The sequence below is a fragment of the Aethalodelphis obliquidens genome, unplaced genomic scaffold (genome assembly GCF_003676395.1).
Source record: "Aethalodelphis obliquidens isolate GAN/ISIS:26980383/991018 unplaced genomic scaffold, ASM367639v1 scaffold30, whole genome shotgun sequence".
In the NCBI taxonomy this organism is placed as follows: domain Eukaryota; kingdom Metazoa; phylum Chordata; class Mammalia; order Artiodactyla; family Delphinidae; genus Aethalodelphis; species Aethalodelphis obliquidens.
In genome coordinates, this window is record NW_020837974.1 from 7166938 (window position 1) to 7187949 (window position 21012).

General features: G+C 57.7%; 3 protein-coding genes across 3 annotated transcripts; all 3 read right to left on the bottom strand.

Annotated features, from left to right (window-relative positions):
• Positions 1-5886: 5886 nt before the first annotated feature.
• Positions 5887-7397, bottom strand: NAT16 (N-acetyltransferase 16 (putative); the record flags this gene model as incomplete). Its single annotated transcript, XM_027125505.1, is given in 3 exon segments — positions 5887-6318; positions 6321-6452; positions 7071-7397. Coding segments are annotated over 3 exon segments (891 nt in total), but the record flags the coding sequence as incomplete, so codon positions are not given.
• Positions 7398-15061: 7664 nt separating this feature from the next.
• Positions 15062-17708, bottom strand: MOGAT3 (monoacylglycerol O-acyltransferase 3). The gene is given in 8 exon segments (XM_027125506.1): positions 15062-15216; positions 15299-15507; positions 16038-16131; positions 16134-16212; positions 16520-16727; positions 17015-17090; positions 17180-17260; positions 17579-17708. Coding segments are annotated over 8 exon segments (993 nt in total). The 5' UTR covers positions 17670-17708.
• A 583-nt stretch (positions 17709-18291) lies between these two features.
• Positions 18292-19650, bottom strand: LOC113630309 (2-acylglycerol O-acyltransferase 2-A-like; the record flags this gene model as incomplete). Its single annotated transcript, XM_027125507.1, is given in 4 exon segments — positions 18292-18837; positions 18902-19063; positions 19238-19442; positions 19552-19650. Coding segments are annotated over 4 exon segments (768 nt in total), but the record flags the coding sequence as incomplete, so codon positions are not given.
• Positions 19651-21012: the final 1362 nt, after the last annotated feature.

The following is a 21012-nucleotide window of genomic DNA, read 5'->3' on the forward strand; positions in this document are numbered from 1 at the left end:
GGGTGATGCTGTCGGAAAGGATCCAAGTTGGAAGAGATAGGGAAAAGATTGAGGATGTGTGTGCCTCTGTGTCGTGTCTGTTCATGGTCTGTGCGTGTCTCGAGAAAAAAATGTGTGTCTGTCCTTCTGTCCAGCTGACTCTGTTGGCCCCTTTTCAGACCACCTCTCCCCACCACCCTCCTGCTTCTTCCCCTCTCGCTGCTACCCCCCAAAGGACGTTTGGAGGACGAGAGCAGACCAGGTGGGGAGGGGGGTGCGCAGGTGGGGGGTGACTCAACTCCATCTCTCTCCATTGCTTAAAGGGAAGATTTAAACGCGATGGAGGGGGGCGTGGAGGGTGGGAGTGCAACGTCAGAGATCGCCGCTCTCTGCCACCAGACCCCTCGTCCGCATCTCCTGCCAGAGGGGTTGGGATTGAGGGCTTGGACAGTTAGAGGTTCCGGGGGGATGGGGGGCGATGACGCACAGATTGCGCAAAGAGAATCCATCAGCGAGCCGGGTCCAGTGAAGGGAGACCAGCCGTGGGCGGGGGTGGGGGAGGACGGAAATGAGGAGGGGGGCAGGGGAGAGGGGAGGGAGGCAAGGGGAGCAGCCACTGCAGAAATGAACGGGAGGGAGGGAGGCTGGAGGGGGGCTGCGGTGCAGGCAGAGAGCTGTGCGGGGGCGTGGGCAGGGAAAGGGGGGAGTGGAATGACACATGCCAGACACACAAGGACTGCGGACACGGGTGCCTGTGGGCACACACAGGGCACCCGCGCCCTAAGACTCTGGAAACCGGGATCAGAGCTGTATGTCAGGAGCTCAGAGACTCTTTCAGAACCAGTCCTCAACCCCTTCCTCATCTCTTCCTAGCACTGACCCTCATCCTCTCCTCTCTCTCTCTCTCTCAAACTCTCTCTCTCTCACACACACACACACAAACACACAAACACACGCTCACGTGCTTTCCCTCTATAGCCAGCAGTGGCTTCTCGGTTCCATCAGTGGCTCCACTTTCCCAGAAGAAAACCCATCAGCTCTGCGGGGAAAGAGGTGGGGAGAAGTAGAGAGAGAGGAAAGAGAGAAGAGATGGGGGCAGGAGAGGGAGGCAGGCAGGCAGGCATCTGGAACAGGTAAAGCATCAGGCTAAAGAGAAAAAAAATAGGAGAACCAAGGTGACTGTGAAGATGCCAAAGAAGGAGAGGAGGGGGCAACAGACCTGAGACTGTGCCGCATCCCCTCCCCGGACTATCTAGGACATCCCTCTGCCCCTATGGGTTCCCCTCATTCGTCTTCCTCCTCAACCCACTCCCCTTTATCCTCCCTGCCTGGTTACCGAGAGCAGTGGAATGGGGGGGGGTCACGTTACCTTCCTGAGGAGGATGAATCAGAGAGAGATGGCTCAGACATCTGTTGGGGGGAGGGGAAGCCATCCAAGAGAGAAGGAAAGAGGGAGGGAGGGAGGCGAGGTGGGGGGGGGTCAGCCTGAGAGGCTGATGGGGCTAAGAGACCAAGTATGAGATGACGGAGATGGGCATCTAGAGAAATTGTTTGTGTTCCTGTGGGCTTGTATATGTGCACATGCATGTACATACATGTGCATTGCGTTTGTGTGTGTCCTGAGATTAGTGAAACATAGGGGGAAAGAAAAAGAAATGGAAAATGGGGGGACCAGTTGTGTATTTAATCAGCTAGAGAGTGGATGGGCATGGTAGTGTTCCAATTTAAATATGTAATTTTCTCTTCCAATCTGCGGAGCTGTGTTTTTGCCTGTTTCCAGGTGTCTCTGTAAGTGTGAGTGTGTGTGGGTCCTGATCCCTCTGAGTGCCTGTATACCTGTGCGGTTGGGAGTTTGAGTGCATCCAGTCTGGGTATCTGCTGGTGTCTGAAAATTGTGCCTGGCTTGGTGTGTCAATAATACGTGTGTCTTTGTGCACTTATCTGGGTCCTTCCATGTCAGTTGATATATGTTACAGGTTATGTGGACTGCTATGTGCTTTTGATCTTTCCTGCCCTTCCCCCACTTACCTTCACCTCTAGATTTCTGTGCAGAAAAGCGTCAGTATCCTAGCCACTCATCTGCAGCCCCCAAGTTCAAGTCTTGCCCCGCGTTTTTTAGAGTGTTCCCTCATTCCTGCATTCTTCCCCAATGCTTTCCTCCTCCACTCCGCCCAGAAGTCCAGGGGAGCTTCTCAGAAATCGACATCCCAAGAGTCTCAGTCATTATGACAGGGGGGAGAGGGCAGTGAGATGGAAGCCAGGGCAACAGATTTGGTGATTCCACAATCTGGATTGTGTCTGCATGGACTCTGAATCTCTGGGTCTGTTTCTGCCTCTCTCTATCCCAGTTCCCTGCCTGGGTCAGCTCGTTCACACGTACCCCACCTCTCAAAAATGTGCTATGCCCTTCACACCTGGCTGCCTCTAGGGGCTTCTGGAAAAGAGCTGGACTGGGGACAGGTTCCTGGAGTTTGGAAGAGGAGGGAGATGGCAGGAAAGAAAGAGGAATGAGAGACAGAGCTGGGAAAGGCAAAGCTGAGAAGGGGACCAGGAGGGGATGCCTGGTGTTTGCTCTGAGATGTTTGTGTAAATCCGTCTCTTTATCTTTGTTTCTGAATCTCTCATACTCTCCAGGAGGGTAGTAAGAGAAGATGGGCTCCAACCAAGTAATGATCCAAGCTGAAGATTTGGAAAACCCAGGGAGGGGGTAGAGCACTGGGTCTTTTCCCTGAGAAGGTTTGGGAAAGGAAAAGAGGGCAGGGGCTTGGGGGTCCCCGCAGCTCACCTCCCCTCTCTTCCTCCCTTCCCCGCAACCGGTGACTCACCTCTGCAGCCTTTCAATGCGTCAGCTATGGGGGGGACAGGCAGGGAGGGGCACTTTATGAGAAAGGCAGGGGTCTCCACCTTGAATTGAAAGAAAGTGCTGAAGAACCCCGTGGAAATGACCCCATTAGAACACATCATTGCCTATCCCCTGCCCATCCCAGTTCAGGAGGGTGGGGAGTCCTGGGAAGGGGACTGGGAGAGAGCTACGGGCCACTGGTGGGTCTGGGAATGATGAGTAATAAAGGGGTGCTCACCCTGATTTTTAGTCCCAGGGTCCCATTCCTTCATACCCCCACCCACTCCTGGGTGGGGGAGGGGAGACCCAGCAAGCTGGGGGAGGGCAAAGCCGCAGAGATGAGTCACCAAGAAAGGAAAAGAGAAAGAGGGAAAGAGACAGAGATGAGGAGAGACACAGAGACAGCCACTGGAAAGACGGAGAAAGGAACACACACACACACACACACACACACACACACACACACACACACACACCCCCCTGAAGGTGGTATCCACAAGCTAACAGGAGAAAGGAAATTTTGTACTTCCATAATCCTGAACCAGCCTCTTCCAGCATCCACCTGTCACACAAACACACACACAACAGTATCATTCAGAGTTACACTGATATCCTGAGACACACCCACTTACACAAACACAATGTCACACCTAGTCCAGCAGAGTCACCTGTCCAGGCACATGCTGAAGATGTGACCAGTGTAATGGAGGTTCAGGTTGAGAGCCCTCGATTCCTTTTACACAGGATGGTGGGAGGGCATAAAAGCCCTAAAGGAATATAACTTCAAAAATCCAAGACTCACAGGCTATGCCTTGCATACGCGACGATACACACAGTCCCCTGCTTCCCCATCCACACGTACATAGTAACCTATCAAGCGCCTCCTCGTCAAGAAGCCACTTGGAGTACCTGATTCTGGGGTACGCCAGGCCCGTAGCCCCGAATATATCCCACCCAGACACCCCCTGATTCGTACACACATGTACAGAAACACAGACACACAAAGACGCCCATGGACACACTCACACGGACGGAAACCACCTTGCGCTGCCTTGCCCGCGTCCGCACACGTCCTGGCGCCCCCGCGTGGTACTTTTCGGGATCGCAGTCTCCGCCGCTTCGGAGCTCTGCTCCCGCGGGGCGGCGCCCAGGCTCCCTCCACCTCTTCCCCCTCCGTGCGGTGCCCACCCAGGAATGGGGAGAAAGCAAGGGCGCTGGCCGCGAGAGAGCCGAGAGCTGGGAGTTAGATGCCTGGATCGTGGGAATGAGGCAGGCTGGTTCTGGATGCCAAGGGGAACTTGCGAGAGAGCAAGAATTTGGAGCAGCGGCAGACTCCCAGGTCCAGGGGAAAGCGAGGCCGGGGGCTAGTCCAAGCGCCGTGCCGCTGCCCGCCTCGGTTCTGAGCAATCAATTCTTTCTGCCGCTTGGCTGGTGTGGGGGGTAGGGGCGCGCAACGGCCAGCAGCCCTCCCCAGCTCCCCTCCAGGAAGTCATTAGCCCCAGTGCCACAGGGCTTAGAGATCCTCTCTGATACAGGCTGCTGGGGAAGGGGGAGAGGACAATGCAGCTCATCCCTCCCCACCGAGAAGAAGTGAAACAGACACAGAAGGTGGGCCAAGGGCCCGTTTTATTGCAGTACAGCCATGGTTGAAGTGACAGGGAGGAGGGCAGCTTGGTTAGGTGCAGGAGGCAGCCAAGCAAGGCACAGCAGCGCAGCCGGAACGGGGGGGAAAGGGAGCAGCGGCTGTCTGCTTTGTCCACCTTCTTCCACCTCCTGGCGCCCTCCTCTGTCCATGTCTTTGATTCCATCCCCAGCGAACCCTGTGCTCGCTGTCCATTGTCCAACAAGAAGTTCCAGCTACAGTGAGGTTCTGAGGTATGCTCTGGGCTGGGGACACCTGGTTTCTAGTCTCTGCCAGGCTACCAGCTATTGTGAGCCACTTGGAAGGCACTTGAGTCTGAGCCTCTCTCTCCTCCCTCTGCGGGAGACGTGAGGATCCCGTGTAGGAGACATCGCTGTGCAAATGCAGCTGTTACTACTTACATTTAAATAGAAGACTGTCAAAGTCCACAAAAAGCATAAAGGAACAAGAGGATGGGAGGGGTGTCCAGAAATATCTGGAGGAGGGGGTTCCAGTCACGCTAGGAGGCAGCCTGGGTAGAAGCAGGAGACAGACTCGCACCAGGCTGAGCGACCTGCCCTCCACTACACCAGGCTCTCCACCCAGAACCCTCTGGTTCACGGGCCTGCTTCGGGTCCCTGGTTGGGGGCATAGGGAAGGGAGCCTGCAAAATAGCACCACTGTGCAAAGTTGGAGGAAACCCCAGTCAGAGGAGGCAGCCTCAGAAAAGTGCATCACCAGAGCGTAAGCAGGGGCCAAATCGGGGTGGGGCATTATAAATCTATTTCCTTTACAGGTCCTTCTCCATATTACACACAGGGCGGGTGATGAAGAGACCATGGAGAAGGGGAATGGAGGGGCAGACAAATGGACAACGGAGAACTAAGAGAGGTCCAGGCACGGGAGACTGAGAGGACGGTGAGGAGAGGAGCAGAGGGCAAGCTCTGGGGGCCTGAGAAAGATCGGGAGCAAGAAAAGTAATACGTATTGGGCAACTGTGCTCCTGGCCGGGTACTGGGCATTGCACACACTCTGCCAGCTTCCATCCACGACGGGGCAGAAGGGAGAAGCCACAAAGGGCAGAGTACACTCCCAGGCTGGGGCACGGACAGGGAAAGGCTCCGAAGCTGTGAAGGAACCCATTCTTTGGTAGGGAGAGGGAATGGGTGGACAACAGAAGCGCGAGTGGCTTCCCCAAACCCGGCGGTTCAGATCAGGTTGTGGGCAACTGCGTTTGGGGGCGCTAGAGTCAAGATGGCAGACAGAGATGTGAGGGGAAAAGGGGAGGGAAGGATGGACTGCGGGTAAGTGTAGGCGGCAGAGCCGATGGCCGAGGGCAGGGGGAGGGGCGGAGCTTGAAAACAGCAGGGGCGGGGCTTTGGGGGGATACGAGGAAGCAGGTGGGTCTAAAGTGCATCTTCTCTCCCCTCCGACTGGAGAGGCCTTAGATGTCGGCCTCCAGCAGGTATTGTTCGGTATAACCCTTGACCAGCTCGAGCCCCAAGCCAGCCTGGCAGAAATCAGCCAGCTGTAACCACAGCTGGGGCGCCAGGAAGAGCTGGCACATGACGTTGAGGTGGACGAGACGCGGGGCCTGGCGCTGCAGATGCCACAGAAGCTGGCTCTGAACCTGCGCGCCTTCGCTGACGAAGGTGTAGATGTTGACGTAGCGCCACGTGCCGTTGCCGCCAGGTGGGATGGGGAAGGGGCGCGTGCACAGCGTGAGCACGCGCGGGCGCGCGCGGCTGTTCACGCGCCACTCCAGGCCCTTGGCCGCCAGCAGGCTCAAGTTACTCTCGCTCGGCCGGTAGGGCTGCCAGTCCTGGATGATGGTCCCGCCCGGAAGCACGTCGCGCTGCACAGAGGGCGACAGCAGGGGAGGCGTGCCACGACGCCGCCAGCCTCCGACACGGCCTCCGTGGGCAGCGGCGAGAAGGCCCGCAGAGCCGCCAGCCGCGCGCCCAGCCCCTCCAGCAGGGCCGACACGTTGAGCTGGACCAAAAGGATGCCCTGCGGGGGGGCACGAGTGATCGCGGGGCGGGCGGCGGGAGGGCTGCGAGCCCGGCTTCTCTTGGCACCGTCACTCCCACATTCACACCCACGGGCTCCCACCTGGGCCCCTCGAGGGCCGACCGTGCGGGGCCGGGTGAAGTGGGGTATGTGAGAGCATGCAGGAACCAGGGGCAAGGCCTCCGAAAACCTGGATCCCCAATGAGAGTGGAGATCAATGTGGAGTAGTCAGGGTCGTGGGGATGTGGACCCCAAGAGTGGAAGCAAGGGAAGCTGATCAGTCAGTAGGATGCGGGAGACGGAGGGGAAGGACAAAGGCTCAGATTAGGATGTTTGGGTCCCTGAGGAGAGGCGGGGACACTAAGTCGGGACGCCTGGGCTCCAGCCTCCTGGAGTAAGGATGGAGGATTTAAAGACGGGAAGTCGGGAGCTGTTTGACTTTTCCTGGGCAAAAGGGCCTGGGTAAGGACTGGGAGTCCCAGGGCAGGGCTCATGGGCGCCCCCACTCGGCAGAGCCGGGAGCGAAGGAAAGCCGGCAACTGGCTGCATATAGGGTGACAACGCCCGGAGGCCCCTCGGAGACAGGCCCGCCCATCCGAGCTCCCTTGTCCTTCTCACCTGCTTGGTGATTAGGTGCTATTGCTTCAGCTCCCGGGACCCCAGCTGGTCGTCCCGGGTGAGTCGTGCCACCTTGATCCCCGGGTGCCTTCGCTTGACCAGCTGCGAGCAGAGGCGCTGCAGCATCCCAGCCACGCCCTTGCCGCACTCCCAGGGCGCCGCGCGCAGCCCCTCCACCAGAGCCGTCTCCCCAGCGTCGATCACGTGCACCGACCCCAGGGCGATCTGCGGGCCGAGGCCGTTAGGGGGCCCCCGCCCCGCCTTCGCCCCTGCCAGGGCTCTCCGTTCAAAGGGCTCGCCTCTTCCCACACGCTGAGCACTCCGTCGTCACCACCCCGAGCGCTGGGCCAGACCCGGGGCCTGCCCAGGGAGCTCTCCTCAGCACTTGGGTCTTGGATTCAAGAGCCCGCGGAAAGATCATTCGCGGGCGTCTCTTCCACCTCTTGAGATGCTCCAGACCCCTGAGCATCAGGTCCTTGCCCACTCGCCACGCCCTCTTTCTTTGGCTCCACTCCCAGGAGCCTGCTACTCCCAGCTTCCTCTTAGCTCCGCCCCGGAGCCCATCTCTTAGCTGCTCCTGCATTCAGGCCCTCTTGTGCGAGAGTTCAGTCTACTCAGGGGTCCAGACCCCATTCTAGCTGCTCCCAACCCCAGCCTACCCCCTCTTGTCTGCTCCCCTCTTTCTGTGCTCGGAATTCTAAATTACAGAGGCTGTCAGGTTCCTCCGCTATTCCGAGTTCTACACATCCGCCACGCACCCTCACTGGCTGGGCCCCTGGATCCACACGCCCTTCTCTCTCTTCTTGTCTTCTTTTTGGGAAATTTCTTCCTGTAATCCTTGCTTCATCTCCCACTCAGGCTACCCCTGCTCTTCCCATTCCTCAGAGTTTCCTTTTTGGGTCAATGGCCTGTGGATCTGGTACCCCTTTGGCATCCAGCTCTTCTTTTTCCCCTGCCCAGAGACAGGACGAAAGAGAAAGGCCCGTCCCCAAGTCCGGATGATTCCTCATTTCCAGATCTCTCTCCTCCAGACCAACCAAATCAACCAATCAAATCCCCTCTTCTCTCTTTCAGCCAATTAGAATTGTCCACTCACATAACCTACATAAGCCTCAGTAACCAACATCCCAGGGGACACACATACCAGCTACTTTGAGGAGGGTGATTTGGGGATGATTAGACTTTTTTTTTTTTTTTTTTTTTACAAGAACATGACCTAGGTTTAGGAGATGGGACCAGCAGGGGCACCAAGGGGTGGGTTAGGGATAATTTTAGCTTCCATGTCACAAACATGGCTTATGTAAGCACAGTGTGGTTCCAACACAAACAAGCTTCAAAACCAGGGCTCCATCTCCCGCTTTCTTTTCCGTCTAATTCTTAGGCTTAAGACTCTCCCAGGTAAGCTGGGGTGACGTTAAGACAGCTCAGGCCAGTATCATCAGAGGGCAGGGAGAAGCACAGGCTCTTAGAGGATCTTAGAGCCCCTGCTATGGCCACTAGGGACCGTCAGGTTCAACCCATTCCTTTCACAGAGAGGAAATCAATCAAGGCCCGAGATGGTTAAGATCTTGCCTAAGGTGAGTCAGCTTGGACAAAGCTGGGCTAAAAGTTAAATCTTCCTGGATCTCAGGCCAGTGGGGAGATCTCCGACCCCAGCCTGAAGAGCAAGGATAGGCATGACTGGGTCCTTGGCAGGAGTCAAAGTTTCCAAGTGCTAAGGGTTAAGCTGACTCAGAAGCAGAGATGAGATTGCGGGAGGAACGCACACTGCCCTCTCCCCACCGTCAATAATTTCTATGCCAAAAATGAGCTCAGTCAGATTACTTGCGCCAGGTTCTGGGGATGATGAGTCCCAGAGAGGAGCAGGTTAGCTTGTGGCTCCCATCTGGATCTCCAGACAATCTCATCAGCTGTTCATGGGTCCCTGGAACATACAAGCTGGTACTTCAGGGATATTCCAGCAATTCCCCACTGCCCCCATAAGGGGACAGAATGTGAGCAACTTGTAGACCGGAACACATCCTACTAGGTGCAGACATTAGGCTCCATTTTCCCTCTTACTTTCAAGATGGGGAGACTATTGCCAAAGAGTGTCTGCATCTCAGATAAAATGTGTGTAAGGGGAGGGGATTCCCAGGGTCACAGGAAAGAACGGGGAACTTGCTAATTCACCCTGCATCTTTTCTTCCCCGGCGCTCTACTCCTATTCCCTTTGAGGGAGATGCAAAAGTTCTAAGGTCCTTCAACCCTGGAGGAGGTGGGAGCTGGGAACAAAGCAGGTCAGGGGAAACAGGCCAAGTGAAAGCAGCCAGCTGGCCCCACAGCCCTTGCTCCACACTCTGATCCCTTCCCACCCTCCAGTGTAGCTCCTTGAATTCTAACTCCCATTAGGTGTCTAGGCAGAGACAGAGGCAGCCCTGTGCCCCTGGGCACTATGGGAAATGTAGTCCAAGCACCCCCTGGACCAAGCTCCAGGAAAGGGGGCAGCATTTCCTTATCATCCTTGTATCCTTTCTCTCAATCTCATAAATATGAATGATCCACTCTGGCGAGAGGATGATTGGAGTCGTCGCTGGGCATGCCGGGAGCCCATCCCCCACCCCATCTCTGTCCCACCAAACACACCTGAAATATTGATGGCCCTGAGGTCGCAGCTTCTCTGAGCTGGAACACGGAGCAGAGGAAGCAGAGAGAGGAGAGGCGGAGTCAAAGAGACCGCAGCTACACAAAGCGCCCAAAGAAGAGAGCGAAAAGGACTGGAGCCGAGGCAGAAAGGAGACCAAGGCAACCTGGAGACGATGGGGGGTGGGGGAGAGGCACTGATACCAAGTCACAGACATGACACCTCGTGACACAGGGCACAGCAGATGCCAAACAAGTCCTAGCACGCGCCCCCTCCCCAAGGAGACCAGAAATAGAAAGCAGCTTGACACACCCCCTTCTCCCCGTGGTGTGTGGTGGGGAAAGGGGTCACGGGGAGGAGAAAATCAGCAGAGGCTGGAAGAGAACAGAGACTTGAGAGCAGAGGCAGGGGAGACAAGATGAAGTGAGGCAGGGGCAGGGGATGAGGAAGATGGACCAACGAACTGGGGAGAGGGGGTGCCTCAGAGGGCCACCATCATGGAGAAGGGGCGGCTGTATTGGAGGGTGGTCCCCGGTCTTTTGGGGAAGCAGGCGGGAGGGAGATCCCGAAGGAAGCTGTGTACTAGGCAGGGGGCCCCCTGGGCACCAGTCCCACCAGACTGGGACAGGTGGGAGCCAAATGATGGCGGGAGGCGGAGGGAAAGCTCCTCTGAACACCTGGGCGAAGTCGGTTCTCGAGTTATCTGGGACGTGGGGCTGGGATGGGTTGGGCGGTAGAGGGCGCAGAGGCTCTCTTCCCCTGAGGGGCGTGGCTTTCTGCTGCCCCCATTCCGCGGGGGAGGAGCATGCCAGCCCCCCGCCCCCAGGCCTGGCTGCCCCCCTACCTCTCTCAAGCCAGGGCCAGGGACTGGCTGCTGAGAAGCCGATCGGGGCCGGCCGCGCAGACAGCGAACGGTACCTAGAGCGGGGTCACCTCGGAGCTCCGAGGGTCAAATTCCGATGACGCGCGGGGACCCGGCCGCCGCCGTCCGGTCCCGACTCGGAGTTCCGATGCGAAGGCCGGGTCTGCTCAGTCCTGCACGCGGGCTCGGGCGCCCAGAGCTTCGGGATTCGGGCGGTACGCGCGGTCGCTGCTCTGCTCGGGCTCGGCCGAGGGGAGGAAACCCCAGTGATGCAGAGGAAACGTGGCGCGGATCTGGAGCGGACTAGGTTGCCACCGGGGGCTGGCGGGCGCTGGGGGCAGGCGGTGGGGTGGCGGGGCGCCTGGGAAAGCGGAGTGGCCCCTGGGCGGCGAGGTGGGCGCTGCTGGGTGGCCTCTAGCCTTGCAGACGAGAATCCGCCCCTTGTCCCGGTGGGGGGCGGGACTGAGGGTGGGGAGGCGTCTTGAGCGTCGGTGGAGGGGCCTGATTGCTGGCTTAGTTATGGCCCCATGCCCGCAGCATCTCTATGTTGAGTCCGGGAATACCCCCCACGCCCAGTCCCCCTTCTCCGGGAGCCACGCCCCTACCTCCCGCAACGTCAGCCCCATTCTCTGACCTCCGGCTGCTAGACAAGTAACAGCGGCTGGAAAGGGGACGCGGACCCCAACACCCTGGGGACCTGGTCGGAGAAACTGATAGAGGAAATTGGAAACCCATGAAGATCAGGAAGGATAGAGACACCAAGTGGCAGAAGCCAAGAGCTGAAAGGAGCAGAGCAAGGCCAAGACGGGTCAGCCGGGCCACCACTCCCCGGGGGTCGCCGAGCAGCCTCACGCCCCCCTCCCAGCCCTCCGCACTGGCAGGCTCAGCTCCACTCAGCCACGGACATCTCAGCCGCAGGCATCTCACCTGCCATCAGGCAGCAAGGCCCCCGCGGGGCAGCACGCAGAGAGAAAGGCTTCAATGTACACCTGGGGACACCCGAGGACAAGAACACAGACCTCTGTGCACACGGCTGGGCACCCGGGCTAACCCGGTGGGTGGACGAAGGGGGAGGGAGAGCGCAGTGTAGACCCGGAACCGGAGTGGCTGCAGCTCTGCTGTTGACTCTGGACAAGCTGGTGACCCAGGCTCTTAACTCCTGGGAGCTCCCCACCCCATAAAGTGAGACAAAAACACCTGCAGTTCTACCTGCAAGGAACCAGGCAAGGGATGGATGTGAACGTCCTTTAAAACCTGTAAAGTGCTGCGGAGGATGGGACACCACCCCCTTGTCTCCCCTCCCATTCCTGCCCCCCCCCCATCCCCCCCCCCCCCCCCCCCGCTTCCCACAGAAGTTGACCTCTCACCTACCTCATCCCAGTTTTATACTTTCCAAGGTAATCACTCCATAACCTGGTAATCCCACTGGCTGTGCTAACGTGAAAAGATGGAGGATCGCGTTCCTGGACTTCCACACACAAAGCCACCCCGAGAGTTAAAGGGATCAGAGTCGTCTCTTGACTTCAAGGCCAATAGGCCAATAAATAAGTCACTCAACCTTTTTTTAAAAATAAGACTTCCCCCCATTTCTGATTTTTTGAAACTGCTAGCACACTGTGCATCTCACAAAGCTGCAGTCAAGGTGGAATACATTCCAGTGTGGGAAAGGACCTCCAAAAGTTAAAGGTGCTGGAGGAAAAAGTCACTAGTGACCGAAAGGAGATGCGATCACACCCTAATTCCTTCTCTTTCACCAGAAGACTCCCCTCTGCCACCAGAAACGCTTGGATTGGTCCAACCTTCACCCACCTCTAGTTTCCTCAACCAATCAGAATTGAAAGTTTCCCAAAGTTCCAGTTTTTTCATGTCCAAGCTATAGGTGGTGTTGCATTCTTCCCCTAAAGGCTCAAATATGGTTGTCTTACTGAAATTTTATCGAATATTGATGTTTGACCTAAATCCAATCATTTATTAGGGGTTACAAAACGGCGATATTCTTAATCTGTCATTCTGGGTCCCCCCCCCAGCTGGAATATGCCTATAAAAGGAAACTTGTTCTCTTCTACTATGATTACCCTTAGAGGTAGCTTGTTGAAGGAAAGACCGGATAAATGCTTACATTTTTCCCTTTATTTGTTAACTGTTCAAATAATGTGGTGTTTCCTCAGCATCCTTCAGTGGTGATCAATTATTACTTTCAGACCGTTTCATAACGGTCTGAAAGTAATAATTGATTTTAAACAGGCTTAATGTATTGCAATCCAATGCTGTTAGTGCCCTTATGAATGTTGAAGCTAGCCAACTTTTTTGATAAATTGATGTTTTAAAGCGACACAGAGGATCTTGCTAGATCTTCAGGAAGCACTACGCGGATGCGGAGCAGAGGATGCCCTGGACCAGCCTGACACGTTGGCTGGTCAAGGGAAGTGCGTCTTAGAAATTCCCCTCTGGGGACTTTCCTGGCGGTCCAGTGGTTAAAACTCCGCGTTTCCAATGCGGGGGCCGGGGAGCTGCTTCGATCCCTGGTCTGGGAATTAAGATCCCACATGCCACGGGGTGAGGCAAGAAAAAAAAAAATCCCCTCCAGATGACAAAGAAGGGCAGGGTCCCTCCTGCGCAGGGGGAAGCCTGAGCAAAGCCCAAAGCTGAGAAACAGCCTGCTTGGCAAGAACAAGCAATTCTGGGTTGCACCCATCCTGTAGGTAGGGGCTGGCCTGCCAGGGGAGGGCTTTAAACAGGAGAGTGACAGATTGGCCTTGTGAGTAGAGGTTGCCCTCTGGTGGCCACATGGACAATGGCAGGGAAGGAAGAAGGCCTGCCAGGAGGCAATGAGCTCTGCCCCTAAGGCATATATTCATATATTTGTAAGTTAGACTCTTCCAGATAGGAGGAGAAACCACAGAGTGTTGGGGGTTATTATCCAGATACACGGCAGGAGAAATGGGACAGGTAACCTTGACGGCTCTGTACTGTGGAGTCCAGAGCTCTTGAAACTACAATAGATCCTTTAGGCAGTTTAGTGACCCATCTTCTCTCTGTGCACGTGGCACCGGCCCCCAAAGAGAAGATCCCAGAGCACATGTTTGTCACCGCCCAACCTGGAACATTCTTTGTCTAATTTGCACAAAGACCACGTCTTGCTGGAGGCAGCACCCAGGCAAAAGCAGACAGCACTTTTCTGTGTCTGGTACCCTGTGTGTCTATAGGGTAGGGCTCTGTTTGCGGGGTGCCTCAAATGCTGTGCTGAGGAGTTCACACCTTCTGACAGTGAGGATCCGGTCCCAGTGAACAGGAGGAATGGCATGATGAAAACAGTGTTTTCGGGAGAGCATCTTGCCAGCGTGAGAAGGTGTTAGATGGGAGATGAGAGGCAAGACCCCTCCTCTCTGAGGAATGGTCCCAGAGGAAGTCCACGGGAGGGATGGGGGCCTGGAGTAAGAGAAGCAGCTAAGAAGACAGGAAGAAGAAGACAGGAGGCCAGGAAGTGTGACTGGGGTTCTGGAAGGTGGGGAGAGAGGAAGGCGGTGAGGGTGATTCTGGCATCCCTAGCATGTTACCGGGGAATGATAACGTCTGGTGGCAGCGGGCAGTGCAGGATATTAAGCTCCTCGGATACGCAGATGCTATGTTTTGTCTACAGATGGGTTGGCTTTTCAGGGCTGCAAGGACTAGCAGTAGGGGAGGACCCACTGGGGCTGGAGCTCTGGAAGAATGACCAGAAATAGGTCTGTAGAAGAGCCCACATTAGGGTCTGCATGGGTGGCAGGTGAGTGGGGATAGCCCCGGGCGCAGGGCTGAAGTCTGACCCAGTGGGATTCTCACTGTCTGGGGCTGGAGCTTCCGAAACAGCTGTAATGATGCTCTAATGGACCCTAACCTCCTCCAGCCTGCTGGGTCGACTCCTCTACCCATTCAAAAGGCTCGTCCCCAGCCCAGCCCATCCAAGTGCTGACCGCTCGCTCTCTTCTTTCTCTGAAAAGGCTTCCAGATGTTTCCTCCTGGCTCCATACTGGGTGAGTGGGCACCCACCCAGCAGAGAAATCCAAGGGTAGAGATGGGTGGGAGGACGATGGCTGACAGTTCCTCTCAATCCATACATAAGGATGCCAGTGCAGCCGTCCCATGAGCCTGAGTACCTCTCATTCACTTCCCAGGACAACCCCGTGTATGTTCAGTGGATGAAAAATCAACCCCGTGCCCTTGTGATCTGTGCACTTCTCTGTGTTGTATTTCAATAAAAATTAGAAACCCTGCAACTCTGAAGTAGGTAGCCTCGCGTTATAAGGAGGAAACTGAGGTTTGAAAAGCTTAAGTGACTTGGATAAGGCTACGGTCAGTTGCTGGTGGAGCTGGGAATCCGATGGTGGGCATCCGATTCTATGAAGTAGTGGTGTGAGAGAACTACCTTTTATTGGTGCAGTAGTATGGCAGTAGGTGGGGGTCTCACGGCACTGGGATCAGGGGCTGGTGGGGCTGGTGAGTGTGGGGGGAGGGGTAAGGCCAGGGCTAGATGAAGGTGGGGCGAGTGGAAGCTGGGACACTGCAGCTTTCCTTGTGCTCATCAAACAGCTGCTCCAGAGCCTTCACGTAGAGCATGTGAGAGTGGTCAACCTGTTCCTCGGTGGGCCCGAGACACTGGGGCACCGGGATGGGGCAGCCCACTGAGGGGAGAGGGGAGACACAGGTGACGTGCTGCTTATGAAGCTGATGGCAGCCTTCTCCCCTGGAGACGGGCACACTCACCCACAGTGGTCATGGGCCTGGAGAAGGGCACCAGGCCCCAGGAGTTGGCTGAGAAGAGACCACAGCCCCGGAAGATGCAAGGAGAAAAGCCCAGGAGCTTCTTGAAGCCCAGCATCTTCTAGCACAGATGCTGCCACAAGTCTGGGGCAAAAGCCTTAACTCTGAAGATATCATTCTCCCCAAAGGAGTACACGGGCACCAGAGAAGTGCTGGGAAGGGGCGGCAAGAGAGAAGACGGGTGGTCAGATCAGTGTCTCAAGGCGTGCCCCAAATTCCTCCCTCGCATGATTCCACTTCCCAAGGCCATTTGAAGCAAATGACAGTGGCTACAAGAGATCTGAAAGAGGGATTTACATTTCTTGAGGAAAGACTGTGCGACATGGTGGCCAGGTAGGTATTAACCCTATTTCACAAGTAAGGAAGCGTGCAAGCATTTGCCTTTGAGAGGGTGTCATAAAAGAATTTGAACCAAGGGCGTCTGAGCCCCGGGGTCCTGTGACTTGCACTGTGATCCTGTCTCTCTCCGCCTGGGAGGAAGCCTGGGGAACTGGCACCGGTGCTTGGCACAGAGGAAACGCTCAAGGGGCAAGAGCGCCCCCTAGGTGTGGTCACAGTGTAAGCTCTGGGGACACACAGGCCCACCTACAGGGGTGCGGGTGTGTAGGGACAGACAGTGCGGATCCCCAGACGCACTGTGGCTTCTGAGCATTCAGGGCAGCACCCCTGGGCACCCACTCACCCGTGCCTCAGTGCCAGGTGGACAAAGCCTTTCCGATTCTGGACAGTGAGGCAGTGCTCCCCTGGGACGGCATACAGGGACTCGTGGGCCCCCTAACCAGGACGACCACAGCCTGCCCGACGTGAGGCTGAGACAGAATAAAATCCAGGCTCTGCTGGTCCACGGAACATCGTCCCGCAGGTACGAGGAGGTGTGGGAACAGTCACCACCCCGTCCTTGGCTCCCTAGCCCCTTACCCCACCCCTTAGCCTAGGAAGGGTGAGCCCCCCATCCCTTTCCTTCCAAGCTCCCCTACCCCTGTGCCCATGTCAGTGTGCCCTGCAGCACCTCTCCCAGCAAGGATGCAGGACGCTTGCTCCAAAGCCATTCACCGACGCCCACTGTGAGCCTGGCCAACGTTCAAGCCAGGTCCCTGGGCGGAATGGTGGGTGGGGGTCACTGTGGGGGGGTGGCTGCCTCCTCCCCTTAGCTCAAGACTCAGCAAAGGATAGAAGGTAGCCTCGGTAGACTGGGAAATGGAGGAGGCCATTCAGCATGGCCGTCAAGGGCCGAAGCCTGGGGAACTGCTGGGAGAAGCTGGAGCTCTCAGTGGAGAAGTTACAGAGGATTCCCATGGCCATGATCCCATGTGGGTGAGCGACCAGCAGGTAGTTCCGGTCAGGGGGCAGCTCTACCGTTTTCACCAGTTTTGGGGGCAGTGGGCAGGAGGAGGGGAAGAAAGCATAGACAGCAGGCTACCTGCTGAACAGAATTCCCTCCACACCAACAGACTTAACTTAGGGTTAGAGTTCAAGGTCCTACGATGGGGTCAAGGGCACAAGGGGCCCCCTCTGGTACACCATCCCACCCCTCCCCCATTGCCTGAACTTAGGCAGCTGGGGGGCTCAGACTCCAGCATAGGGAGGGGTGAGTAGGGGGGGTACATAGGGGAAAGGGAGGAACCAGAGCATCTCCTTGGAGGGTGGCCTGTTGCCTTAATGGGAAAATAATCCCTTAGGTGCTTCCAAACAGTCCAGTTCCTCATCCACTCAGAACGCCTTCCTCCTTGGGCAGACAGATGAGGGTGGGAGAGTTCCTGGAGTCACCATTTATCACCTCTCACTACTTGGGTCCTTGTTTAGTGCTCACCTGGGGGGCGGGGTGTGTGTCCCGGTCCAGGAAGAACCACACCAAGCAGAGAACAGAGAAATACCAGAGCGACGTGAAGAGGAGGAAGAGAAGAAGGGAACAGAAGGAGCCTGGGGGAAACGTGGGAAAGAAAAATGAACTATAGCTTTTGAAACTCCAGTGGCTCCTCCCCTCCACCCTCACCAATGAGATCACTGGCCATCTCCCAGCTGGACCTCTGGCCCCTGCCCCTTCCCTTGACCCTCGGACATCCTGGCAGGTGGGGCTCCAGCCTTTCTCCCCCCACCCTCCCACTTGCCTCCTTCCCCAGTGGACCCCGGGCACCACTCACCCGTGAAGAGGCAAGTGCGCACGTAGCAGTAGGCGCTCAGTATAGTAGGCGCGCAGTATAGCAGGCGCTCAGTATAGCAGGCGCTCAGTATAGCAGGAGCTCAGTACTTCTAGCCGCCGCTTCTTCAGGGTTTTCATACTGCGGGAGGGCGGCGGGGCTGTGGAGACTCCCATTCGCTCCCCTTCTGCCAGCAGGGCTCCAGGACCCGGAGGACAAACGATGAAGATTTCGGTACGAGCCGGGGAAGCCTTTCTCGTCCGAGTGGCCACGCCCCTGGGGCCTCCCGGAGTTGCTTGTAGAGGGCTGTGTGGATGGGGAGACCTTGGGATCCGGAGCGCCACAGGTCTTCACACACTGATCTTTGAACTCCATACGGTAGGTCTGGGCTGGCCGCTGGGCGGGGCTGGGAGCCGGGGTAGGGGCCGTGCGCTGGAGGTCCACCCCCGCGTGCATTAGGAATCGTTGTGGGGAGCGGTCGCAGAAGAAGCCGGAGAGCCCACCGACTGGGTCCCAGCCGAGACTCTTTGATCTCAAGTGTGGCCGGCAGATCCTGGACGCGCGCCCCGGGTGTGTTTGCGGGTCTCCGGGAGTGTCTGGTCCCCTCCGAGGCCCGGCCAGGCGCGCGAACTTGCCCCGCCAAGTACAAACACACACACACACACACCGCAGGTCTGTACCCGCCTTTAATTTCAGTCCTCACCCGCAGTCACCGAGGGCACCGGTGGGGGCCGGCGGCGCGTCTAGGTGGGGGGAGGTGCCTGTCGGCGGGGACGCCAGAGCGCGCCATGTGCTCTTTCAACAGCTGCTTGAGCCGCTCCAAGTAGACCTCGTGCTGCGCGTCCACCTGCGCCCGGCTGGGCCGCGGGTTTCGCTGCGCCGGGATTGGGGCCCCCACTGTGGGCGGAACAGGAGGCCAGAGGGATGGTCGCTAGCAGCCGCCCGCAGGTCACCTTCTCGCTCGCCGCGATTAACTGGGACAGAGTTCAGGGCTGGCGCGGTTGCCAAAGGCAGCCTGGAGGCGTGGCCGGAATCCAGGATTTCACGCCCCAACAGGGGGGACCTTCACCTCCGGCGCGGGAAGGGTGCAGGGGCCTTCAGCCCGGGAGAAGCAGGTGGGCGGGCCGGATAGCGGAGCGGGTAGAGGCCGGGGCTCGCCGACGGTGTGGATGGGCGTGCGGAAGGGCAGGAGGAGGCCCCGGGGGCCGTGGAACAGCGGCAGGGCCATTCTCAGCAGTGGCTGCAGCGCTTCCTGTGTCCTTCGCACCCATGAGCCCGGCGGGTTCGGAAACTGCTGGATGAGCTAGTTCTCTCCGAAAGAGAAGGCTGGCACCAGGGAGGCCCTGGGGGAGCAACTGACTCCGGACCCCGCCCGGCGCGCGCTGCGCTCCCTCCCGGGCAGCGCTGTCCTCTTCCAGCGCCAACTTGACAAATCTCTTCTGATTCCGGATTCGCAAGCTCAGCGCTCCGGGCTTTGCCTCCCACGCCTCCAGGGGCCCTCCCACGGCCAGGAGGCCCCCGGGCAGGGACAAGAGATAGGAGGCGCTGGCCTTGTCCGAGGGCACTGATCCTGCGAGAGAGGGCGGAGGCTGGGGGACCTGACGCCTGATTCTTCCAGAAAAGAGGGCGCAGGGCTCTGGGAAGGTAAGTAGAGGTGGGACCAAGTGCCCGCATGCGGGAGGAGGAGGGCAGTTAGGAGGTGACAGCAGGCACTGGGGCTCCTGAGACGCAGCGCTCTCCTCACCAGCACACATGATGTAGTCCCGGAAGACAGGGAGCTGGAACCAACAGGGCAGCGTGAGCAGGTGGGGCTGGAGGTGAGGGAAGAGGTGGGAGAAGCCAGTGGCCTCTGTGCAGAAGTTGCTGCAGGCCCCGCTGACCAGGACCCCGTGAGGGTGGAAGCCAAAGAGGTAGTTCCAGGAGGGATCTGGATCTGCGGTTTTAACCAGCTGGGGGACACCCCACTGGGGAGCTGACATTGGACTTCGGGGGTGAAGGTCCCGAGAGTCCATTCTGAAGCCCTGCTCCCAGCCAGCGCACCGTTCCCGAGCGCCTTGCCGAGATGGGGAGGTGGTCACGGATATGTCTCCGGATGGCCCAGTTGTGGACCCAGGCAGAGCAGCGGCCCCCTGCCCCAGGTGTGTTTCTATCTCCATGGAGTCAGACCAGGTCGAGGACCGCTAGGATCCAGGCCCGGCCCAGGAATACAGGAGCAAGGCAGCCAGGGACACCTGGGCGGGAGGTGGTGGCGGTGCGTGGGGGGTTGTGGGGACTCAGGATCCAGAGGTTCGAGTCCCAGGCACACCTGGGCGGGAGGTGGTGGCGGTACGTGGGGGGGTGTGGGGACTCAGGATCCAGAGGTTCGAATCCCAGGTCCCCCGCTTTCCCCCTTCCCTGTTCCATGGTTTCAGGCGCATCTGTCCAATCTACGTCTTTCTCCCTCTCTCCACCCCACAGACCCCTGCCCTGCCTCCCTCCCTCCCGTACTGGAATGGGGAAGCAGAGTGCCAGGCGCAGGGTTCCTCAGGTCTTCAGGGACTCAGTGAGCCCCCCAAAAGGGGAAGACCCGTTGCAGGACGGCAAACACTTGGAGGCCCCGGAAGAGGTGGCTGGAGGAGGATGCAGAGGGGAGTCACCCAGGAGCCACCACGGCCGTGAAGCGTACCTTCTTTGACCCAACCCACTGGTCCTGACCCCTGGCCTGGATTCTGCCCTCGCTTCCGCCCCCGCTGCTGACCTGCACATTGGAGCACTGTGAACCCCGGCATGGAAGGGTTAACCACTACTGGGGCTCACAGGGCTGTGACCAGTAGGACCGAAAGGAAAGACCAGGGCTGTGGCTTGGAGCCTGGGGGTGAGGAAGGTGTTTAGCTTTGTGGAAGTCAGGACCGGCTCCCTGTGAGGAGCAGGGTTGGGAGAGGTCTGGGCCAGCAGGGGTTGCCATGTGTGTGTACCCTGAAGAGCAGAGCTCCCCATTTGTCACCCGGACCTGGCGCCTAAACGGTAGGTGACCTGCAGGAGGATATATTCCCTAAGGAGTAGCTTAGGCCTCTGTGGGGAGACCTCCAGAGGGAAGGGTTTTATGGGAGAGGCTAAGGATTGGGGAACCCCTCCAAGAGAGAGCCCACTGGTCTGTGGGCACACCCTCCAGTGGGCCGGGGCCAGTCATCACTGTGACCATGGCCCTGTTTAACATTGACCAGAGGCCTGCAGAGCCAGCACTTTTTCCAGGTCAGGGAGCGTCACTTGTTTTGGGGTTTTTTTGGCTGCACCTTGCCTTGTGGGATCTTAGTTCCCTCACCAGGGATGGAACCCATGGTCCCTGCAGTGCAAGCCAGGAGTCCTAACCACTGGACCACTAGAAGTTCCGGTAAAAAAAAAAAGTCCCAGTCTTGTCTTTTGCAAAGCTGCATCCCGTCCCCCCTCTTCCAGGAAGCTTTCCTGGGCTGACCCTTAGGATTCCCCTCTCCTGATTCCACCTAACAGCTTAGATGCAAGAAGCCACAGTAAGGTTCCAGC